At 41.0% G+C, this 10,221-nt stretch overlaps 1 protein-coding gene across 1 annotated transcript in view; it reads left to right on the top strand.

Annotated features, from left to right (window-relative positions):
• PAPLN (papilin, proteoglycan like sulfated glycoprotein) overlaps positions 1–10,221 on the top strand; it is a 65,840-nt gene that overhangs the window by 16,065 nt on the left and 39,554 nt on the right. Inside the window, exon 2 of the mRNA XM_026078772.1 lies at positions 5,921–5,983. Coding sequence (XP_025934557.1) covers positions 5,927–5,983 — 57 coding nt within the window. The 5' untranslated portion in view covers positions 5,921–5,926. The remainder of the gene's footprint in view (positions 1–5,920; positions 5,984–10,221) is intronic.

Here is a 10,221-nt window from a genome sequence, read left to right as displayed (position 1 = left end):
GAAAACCTATTTTCAGGGGTTTAACATGCTTCATGTTGTTTTTGTTGTGTGTTTTTTTTTTTTTTTTTCCCCATCATTTAACAAGTGAACTTTAAAGTTGTTCTAGCTGAAATTTTAAAATGCATAGTATGGCTAACAGTATATCTCAGCAGGATTACTTTCTTGACTAAGACTCTTCATCTCCTAGCATGTACTTAGAGTGAATGAATATATTTGGGTATCAACAGTAAAGGTATCTCCATAAAACTTTCAGTCTCCCAACTTGTATCATATTTGTCTTTGTTCTCTCTCCCTTCCCATCCCACTAAGCACTTTCAAGCAGTTTTATACTTAGACACGCATTTAATGAACATTTATCCATTCCTGTAAACAAACATTGCTTTATGAACGTAGCTCATCCCATGGTCAAGGCAAGGGAAATTCAGCATCCTCCCACTTTAACAGCCATATGCACGTTAACTAGCTTATCCACCCTAGCTCAAGGGGAGTCATGCTCAGGATTTTCTTTGGAAAAATGTCAAAGTAAAGATGGTCTGCTATAGTGAGGGGAGAAAGCAAGCAGACACTATGTTAAGCAGTGTCTTGAAGGTAATATCCTGTCTAAAATGGATGATCAGTTTCTTAATTCCTCTGGGCTTTGGGACTTGGTCCCCCTGTTCTCCCAACTCTACTCCCAGCCTAAGTCAAAGGACCCATATCTGCAGGGTTTTTTTCCCCTACCCTTGATCCCTGCTTCGTGGAACCCTTTGTTTATATTTCATATATATATATATATATATATATATATATAAAAAAATCTTTTTTTTAACTCCTTTGACCTAACTCATCTTTTTTTGCTGTATGTATATTTTATTTTTTTAACTCTTCCACCAAACCTTAAGAGGTGCTTCTCAGTGGACAAGGCTAACAAAACAAAGAAAGGTGGAACCAAGCCACTCCACAAGTTCTGAGAGCAAAGCAAAAATTAGTAATGACTTTAGAAAATGTAAAGCATCTAAAAAGTAAAAGACTTTACTCTGAATTAATGACTAAAACAATTTATTGCAGTGGATAATTCGACACCATAATATCATCTCTTCTGATTTCACACCTCCTTCATTCAAGCCTCAAAAAACATAGCAACTGAGATGTAACATGTTGAAGACTGGGGGGTAGGGGATGGGGGAGGTTCTGAAAAGGTTTGACTAGCAGGATGACAGTGGTAAGGTAACTTCTGCCTTAATGCTGGGTGCACTAAACTCTATCGTAAGTGGTTTCAAACTATATTGAATTGGGCAAATGTTTATTGCAGGACTGGCCAACTTGTGGCTCATAAGTCATTCAAAGGCAGCTTCTGTGCTGGGACTCCCTCAGTTGGAAATAATAGATCTGTGTTGGGTAATTCAAAATCCCAGCTGGGAGATGAAATGAACCATCAGGAGCTGCCCAGGCTGGCATTGCTGGGTTCCTTTGGCACTTAGCTGCATGCCCACCTAGCTTTATCTTGTTGAGCTGTAGAAGAGTGAGAATCCTGAAGAGCTCTTTTGTCTCCTGCCTATGAACCAATCCCAGAACTGTCCCTGGCCCATGTATGTGGTATGTGTCTTTGGCCAGATGATGATTGGAAATGTGGTTCATGCTCAAAAGGAGTTTGATCTGTCATATGTGCTAAACAGAACATAGACACTGGCTGTCCAGTTATTTATAATGTCTCTTTCAAGTTCAAATTCACTCCTGTTGAAAAGAAAATATCATTGTCTAAATGGGTCAAATGGAATATGTCTCTCCATCCTGGCTGCATATTTTTTTTCATATCAAACTAAAAGTAACTTTATGCCTTTGAAACTTACTTTATGTCCTTGAAACCTTGCAGTTAGCTAGTTGATACAAAGTTATTTTATGTGTGTATATACAGGCAGTGCAGGTCTTGTTTCCCTAGGAACCAGGTGTTGAGAGGTTATTTGGAAAAGAGGCCAAGTTTAAGTAGGCACACTTGTATCTTGTTTATACATTGGGAAGCAGGATTTGCAGACGCACAGAAAACACAGGAGTCATTAAAACTGTCCTTGATTCTTCTCAGCTCCAGTTTGTGTCAAACATAGTCCTGGCCTTAATGAAGAATTCAGTGATCTTGCTAGGCCTGCATAGCCCCAGATAAGAATTTGTAACTAAATGGAATGGTTTTTTTGTAACAATTCACTGCTGGCTCCACTACAGAGGAATCATCTCCATGCTGCCCATCAGTCTTTTCTAGAACTTCTATTTGTTAAGGCAGAAGCTTCTTTCCTGARTAGGCTTAGTGTTAAGCCCCACAGCAAGGATGCTTATCCCAGTCTCCAGTTTTACTGGAGTTCTTATGTCCTGTCCAGAGTGATGAAATGCCAGCTGTCTCCCTTGTGACGCTCTGGGCCTTTCGGCCATGGTGCCTGGCAGAACTAGGAGCTGCAGAAGCAGTTCAGAAAGGGCTCAAGAACCTGCTTTGTGGATATTGTCAGACACAAGTTTCTTGAATTTTCACGAAATCTGACTTGATCCATACTTTGTTGAAATAGAAGCGAGGGTCCTGAGATGCTAAAGTCTGATCCAAGGTTAAACTTCTCCAGTGTTCAGAGGGGCTTGGGTTGGCCTCTGTTAGAGAAAACAACTTTGTAGTTCAGGTCTGGACCTACACTTTTTGACCAAACTTACAGGTGCTTGGAAGCAGTCACCACTTCATCCCTTTTACCTATCTAACCTGAGCAGCTAATGACAAACGTGGTTGGCTAGAAAATTTGAATCTCTTCCACAATGTGGAGACGAAGTTTCAGTGGAGCCCACCTCTAGTTCAGGGTGAAGATTCAGGTTGCTCTTTACTTATTGTGAACTGGTTCTCATAATGCTTCTTGCTGATGTAACTTCAGATTTTAGCACTATGACAGGAATTCCTCCATGTGAGCTTTCCAGCAGCTGTTCCATATCTTGAGCATAAAGTCACCATTTTCTCTCAGGAAATGTTTCTGGGTGAAGCAGAGTGGAGATGCTGTTCTAGCACACAGTGGGAGAAGGGAGCTGGGGAGGTTTTAAAAGAATTAAGAAATGGCAGGAGGAACAGAGAGCAGCAGCTGCTGTTGTCACAAGCAAAAACACTGCAAAACACTGTCCTTTTCATTCCTTCCCCTGCACACCCAGCCTTTGGTGAGGAATGGAAAACAAACAGAATAAACAGATGCTGCTGTATCCAAGGTCCTACAAGGAGTTTTTATTAATTGCAACTGAAAGAGCCATTACATCTGAAAATTTAACTTGATCATTTGAAGGCTTCAGTCATATTCCCTGGTCTCATCTGTGTTGTTTCTGGTTGGAAGTAAGCAGAAGGGGATCAGTGTTGAATACTACATCTGAGGGAACTTTCAAAATAACAAGTTTATTGAAGCTCAGAGGATCAGATACAAGCTATGTTCAGGAATGGAGCGTTTAATAGATTATGAAAGGCCGTGTTTTTCCTTCCAACCCTCCTTCCTGAGATCTGTTGACCAGTTTAACAGGGCTGGATGATAATCTTTTTATTGCTGAATTTGGGCCAGATGCTAGGCAATTCCCATGCAAAAACAATGGCACAAAGATACAAACAAGCACCAGACTGTAAGCAGTTGCTTTGATGCAGGTATTGTCCCAAATACTTGGTGGTCTCTCTAGTTGTCTCCTTGCAGAATCCTTTGATCCGATCTGGCTAAAACCTCCAAGATATTAAATACTTGGAGATGGGGAGCACTGCCAGCCATGGGGAGCTGCTCCTCTAGCTTCTTTTCCAGGAGCCTCATAAGGTTTGAGCCCAGCTCCCTGTCCACCTCTTGACTCAAATGCTAAAAGGAGCTAAGGGGGCAGTATGCTACCTGCAGCACTACACTGCTGGAGCAAGGGATGCGATTTCCCCAGCTGGCTTAATGAACCCAAGAGGTCTGGGATGGAAGATGTGAGAGAAGAATGTTGGGGAAGAGGTATTTTTGTCTGGGAAGTAGGAACAGAAGCTGATGAATCTCAAATATATTTACTTTTGTGTCACGCTAACACCTGAGCAGTGTTCAAGGAAGATGCTGTTCTCACACTGCACTTTACTAGTGATGTCAGCTGCTTCAGAAAAGCTTTGCTCTTTGTGTGTACAGAACTTGTAGCAAAAGGGTTGTTTCCTCGTCTCTCCTGGTTGTCATCCTAACCCAGTGGAAAAGATCTGGCCCACGTTTTGGCTGTTGACCTCAACAGCATAGAGAATGTACTTAAYGTATTTGTGGAGGGTTGTTTGTGAGGGTTGTTGTTGTCTAGGTTGTTTCTTCCCTGACTTAAATGGAAGGAGATGTAGTAGCATGTGTGCATCACAGAGGGAGCATAATCTTCCCTCAGTTCCTCGAGAAGGACTGATCCAAAGTGAATGAAGGTCTATTCAGAGCAAAAGCCCCTAAAGCTTCATTTTCTTATGAATCATGTGATTGGCACTCAGTGTGTAGGGAGAGAAACTTACTAGTTCTTGTTTTCCCAAATATATTTTCTCTATACATTGTTACTGTGCACAAAAAATTAGGTGCAATTGGATTTTTGAACTTAGTTTTTATAAGCCAAAGGAAAAATATTAAAGAGGAAGCTTTTCATCCACAGCACTCTGAATGTTGGGTTTCTCAGAATCTATGGGTATTTATGGATTTTTAGGAGATTGTAATGAGCTGTGTGGATTCAGTGGGGCCTGGCACTATGAGAAGAATGGTTGTCCATCATAGATTTAACTTTGGAAATACCCAAGTACTAGACCAAGCAGGTTTTATTTTAGATATATTTTGTTCCTGACTCAATATTCTCATGCAGCAAAGATTCTAGTCCCAATGGTTTTGTATTAATAATTAGCACTGTTATCAGTGATATATGTTCTACATTTCACCTGGATTTAATACTCAAAGCTAAAGGAGCTCTATATGAGGTTTTAATATTAAAAGAGGTGTTGTTACAAAGGCTATTGAGATAAGTATTTCTTCCTGGATGCTTTTATGCTTTGTGAAAGGAAGATTTCTCCCTCTTTCCTTTTCCCTTTTCTCTCCCAAGTTAGGAAGAAGCTTGGATTGTGTAACACTGTGCTGGAAATAACTAGGCCATGTCTTCTTTCTGGGCTCAATCAACAGGAAGGAAGCCATGAGGAGCAGGCAGTTTCTAGTGACCAAAGTGTCCTTTGTCACAGCTGTAAACTTCAGTGAGGGTGGCTGTTGTGGGTTTGGTTGCCGCAACTCAAAAGAGGAAGCGACAGGCAATACACCCGTATAGTATTGCAGGCCCAAATGTGCATAATACCCCAATTTTTAGGAACTTATACTCCTGCAGTTTTTCAGCACTGTTTCATTCTCTATTGTATGCTCCTTACCAGTCTGTGTGACCCGATCTCCTTTCTGGCTCTGCAGAACTGTAACTACTGATGGTTGAATCTAGCTATAGCGATCCGTGACAAACTGTAAGATTTTTAAACATGCAAGATTACACAAAGGAAGACATGAAGCCTCACCAAGCCACACAGGATGAACACAGGGTACAGAAACATTAACTGGAAAATTTCCCACTTTGGGTTGGTTGAAGGCATTATCATCTTAAACTCTTTTTATCATGAGTATATGAGAAATGCTGGAAAGCAGACAAGCAACAGCATGCATCCTATCCTCCACTGTGCCCAGGGATGGTGTTCTTGTAATACCAGAGGAAAGTTCAGGGAAAAAATTGCACTCATTAATTACGTTCTGGCTTTCTGTGCAGAGTAATTTTCTGTCTTTGCAGTTGCCTTCGCCCATCCAGGGAGTGAAAAACTGTTTTTCTTTTCTCACCTTGATTTTAGTCCCACCTCCATTTTTCTACTGTCTGATATCTTAGCTTTGCCACCATACAAGCAGCAAAGAAGCAAGCAATTCTGATCAATAATCTTTCTGTTCCACAGGAGAAGATGAAGAACTTGTTTCTTCTGCTCATGTTAGCAATGATGCCACCTTCTGCATTTTCAGTAAGTAAAAGTTCTTCAGACCACTGTCATGAGAAATGAAAGCTATTTCTGTTAAAGACTGACACCATCTGTAACATACATATTTTGTTGACAGTATCCCCCCAGAGCAAATGGGTTAAAGTTGTCAGCCCTATTGTGGTACATGTTATGAAAAGTCTAACATGGCAATTAAATAACTAAATTCTGGTAGCCCCTTTAGCTATAGGGGTGTTATCTACAAAGCAGTAATTGTCGTCGTCATCTTCAAAGCTACAGACAGTTGTCACTTGAGGTAAAGAAGAATGAATCTTTGGTTCTGGTATTCCTCTTTTTTTGTGTAGCCATAACGATTTAAACCATATGTTCTAGCTTTCTTGGGAGAAGTAAAAAACAATGTGATAATGTCAAAAAAAGAAAGCAGCATTCGGGAGCTGGGGTGGTTCTTCCTTTCTGAGAGAGAAGTAGGAGCTTTCTGAAGTAAATACAGTTTGAAAACAGTTTCTCTGAGTTTGTCTAACTCATTAGTATAACTGAAGTTAATCTGAGGTAAAAGGTGACTTGCTGAGCAGAAGGAAAGTGTTAGCAAAGAGAGTGGTGATACCTTTGTTAGATGGAAAGGAACAGAGAGGGGAAAAAAAGAGGTAATTATCACCTGGAATAAGTGTTTTGTGAGAGTAGCAAGGAATTGGAATATGCCATTAAAATTAATGAGTCCATAACTTTTAATCTCTAGTATGGTTATGAATTTCTATTCCCAGACTCATCATTTGCAAATGCTTTGTAGGCCGCCTTTGAAGATCAGGGATGAGAGGCCAGAAATCAGGTAGAGTTTATTAGTTGTCATAGACTTTGTGTTTTACATCTGGAAATATGCTTAAATAAGAGCTTGCTATCTCACATCTGATAGAAGATGGTGCGGTATGTTAAAAGAACCAGAAACTGAATATACTATGTTCAATTTATCTGTTCATCTCCTGATCCCCAACCTGGTGATTTTTTTGGAAGGGAAATGACTGAAATACCCTGCAACTGTGAAGGCAGACACTTGTCTGCATTGTTAGGCTCTGCTCCTGTGCACAGCCAATAGCTCCTCTTGAAGGCATGGTAAAGGAAGGGAAAAGGTGTTGCTTGGCCACCAATAACTTCAGCTTSAGTGACATGCTGGATCTGTTCAAGGCATAAGGAGACAGGAAGATCCAGCAGCACTGAGGCGTGCTGCACTAGTGGTTTCCTAGTTTGGGGGGGTTTTTTTGTTTGTTTGTTTTTTCTGGGAGGGGAGAGAGAAACGATATCTGTTGGTTTCCAACTTTACTTCATGCAGCCATGAAGTAAATAATGTATATTGCATGAATAAGGAATTGCGGGCGGGGGGGTGGGGAGGGCACAACTAAGTAACATCACAGCAGAAAAGGCACAGTCTGACCTGTGTGGGTTTTTAATACAGAATGAGCCTTTTAGCTCTTAGATCCATCCTGTCTGCTTATGCAAACAATTGCTTCTGGAGTTGACACCTTTTGCCCTGGAAGCAGGAAAGCATGAACTTGCAAACACCCAGATTGGTAGTGATAATGGGAGTACAGCTATAAATGTGTGACTGCAGGCTTACACTAGGATGGGGAAGATGTATCCACAGGGGTTTGTGTCTGCTTGTGATTAAAAGGTGTAGATTGATGCTCACTGTTTTTTCATCTCTTTTCCTGCTTGTGGAGTGTAGTAGCTGAACTTGTTTTTACTTCATGTTGATTGTTAGACCAGGGAAAGCAGCAAGTAGAAGAGAGGGGAAATGTTGACAGGACCAAGAGTGGCTGGTTTAGCTGCTGTCTGCCAGACATGCAGGCAGCATTAGAGGGCAAGAGAGGGACTCCTGCCTGTTGAGGCCACTGGCTGCTGAGAGTACTCCATCCTTGGTAGGACCCACTAGACTCTTCTTCCCCTCGTTACTGCTTGAATACAGAGAAGGTCTTATCATGCAGGACCCACAGTGTTTCTCTCTTTTCACCAGGCTTTAAAGAAGCTGGAAAAGGAGCTCATCCCTTTTACTAGTACCTCCTCTATTGTTTGTGCTATAGAAACTGTGCCTGGATGGTCAGGGGTCATTATGGTAGGGGCTATACAGACAGATAACCAAGATGATGTCTCTACAGCTTATAACCTAGCTGTTGGGTCAGATCTGAGAGACAGAATAGTCTAGTGCAGTTTTGGACTATCCTGCCCTGGGTTGCTTTTAGGAAAGCTGGAAACAATAGCAATAATGGCAAATACCAGGTTCAGGTGTTTTTCTCATGATTTCTGTAGTGTTTTTAGAGCAGGATGAAATGATGTAAAGGTAAAACTGCCTGAGCTATGATTCAGAGAAAATTAATTCTGAAGATTTTGCATGTGAATAGCTCTCCTATTTTTATTGCGTGCATGTATTTAACATGGGGGGAGGTACTATATGCTTTGGGGTTGCTTTGTGTTTAGTAAACATGACATTCATCAGGTTTCACTCTGCCTCAAATTCCCCCCCCCCCCCAGCATACTTTCGTGTTGAAAAAATTTTGCAGCTAGAATTCCTTCTTTCCAGATTGGAATTCCTTTACCACATGTGTTTTGGGACTATTTCAAAGAAAAGCTGTCTGTCAAGCGAAGAGTTTGATTTAATCCTTTATGATCTCTAGGCATTAGCTGCTAGTTAGATCATCTCCAGCTACTTGTATTTGTTCCTAGAATGCTCTGCAGCGTGCTTAAAGTGAAGGCTGGTCTGAGGCTTGGCTAAAAATCATGTTCAAGTGCATTTCACATGGAGAGTCTTGCATTTCTATGGATATCTCCATGGTCTGCATTTCTAGGTTAAAATGGTGTTTCTGATTTCTTCTGAAGAAACGAACATTGTTTAAGCATTGTTAATCTGTTGACTAAACTTCTGAATCTGTTGACAGAAAGGTCAAAAGGAACAGAAGGACCTCAAAGTTAAGGTCAAGAACAGTGAAAATTACTTGGAGGAGGGAGAAAGGGAAGGAGATCGTATTAATGTTCCTATTGAGTGAAAGATTAAAAAAAACCCTCATAACAAACGTACTGGGTCAGACCAAAGGTTCATTTTGCCTTATATCCTATCTCCAGCAACATCATAAACAGATGCCTAGAAAAGACTAAAGAAAATGGTAAGTATGTATAGTGTTTTCCCCAATACACTTCCAGTCTCCAGTTTGTAGTTTATGAACCTTTTGAGTTGACTGTCTCTTTTTTTTCTTCCCTTAACCTATTCAGTGTCTCCTTGGATCCAGATGACTTCTGTCATCCACAGTGTTTCTATCATAACACCAAGATCCTGCTCTTGAGTGGTAGAGATCGGTTCATATGTCTTTTTTTTTATGAGGGTAGAATTTGTGTTTTCTCCTGTGCACCGCTTTAGCTATCTACATGAAATGTCTTCTGTCATTTTTCTGACCAGTCACTCATGCTATAAAGTCCTTCTACAGATCTTTTCAGTCAGTCTCCAGTCCTCAGACATCCTTTGTACTATGAATTACCCTTATCAGCCTCCTTTGTTATTTCTGTGTTTTCGGTATAACTTACAAATGTGTTAACAGTGCAGGTTTCTTACAGAATTCTGCTGCTGATATCAGTTCTTGTAGTGGACAGAGCTTTTACTTCCACCTTTGTTTTCTGTCTTTTGGCCACCTATTCATCATCCATGCGAGGACCTTCCTTCTAGCTGCTTAGCTTCCTTCAAAGCTTTAGATGAAGAATTTTGCTAAAAGCCTTTTGGAAATCTGAATATATCAAACAGATTGGCCTTGTTGACAATTTTGTTGAATCCCTCTAAAAATTCAAATAGCCTTAGAAAGATTTGTCTTTAAAAAAGCCCATTTCCCAAACATAGTATATATACTATAAATCACAGAATCACAGAATGGTTGAGGTTGGAAGGGACCTCTGGAGATCATCTAGTCCAACCCCCCTGCTCAAGCAGGGTCACCTAGAGCACGTTGCACAGGATCGCGTCCAGGCGGGTTTTGAATATCTCCAGAGAAGGAGACTCCACAACCTCTCGGGGCAACCTGCTCCAGTGCTCTGTCACCCTCACAGTGAAAAAGAATTTCCTCATGTTCAGATGGAASTGTCTGTGTTTCAGTTTGTGCCCATTGCCTCGCGTCCTGTCGCTGGGCACCACTGAAAAGAATCTGGCTCCATCCTCTCGACACCCTCCCTTCAGATACTTGTACACGTTGATAAGATCTCCTCTCAGCCTTCTCTTCTCCAGGCTAAACAGT

Source organism: Apteryx rowi, unplaced genomic scaffold, assembly GCF_003343035.1.
Source record: "Apteryx rowi isolate R43461 unplaced genomic scaffold, aptRow1 scaffold_488, whole genome shotgun sequence".
In the NCBI taxonomy this organism is placed as follows: Eukaryota; Metazoa; Chordata; class Aves; order Apterygiformes; family Apterygidae; genus Apteryx; species Apteryx rowi.
The sequence above is the reverse complement of the archived record's forward strand: the minus strand, read 5'-3'. Positions and strand labels throughout refer to the sequence as shown.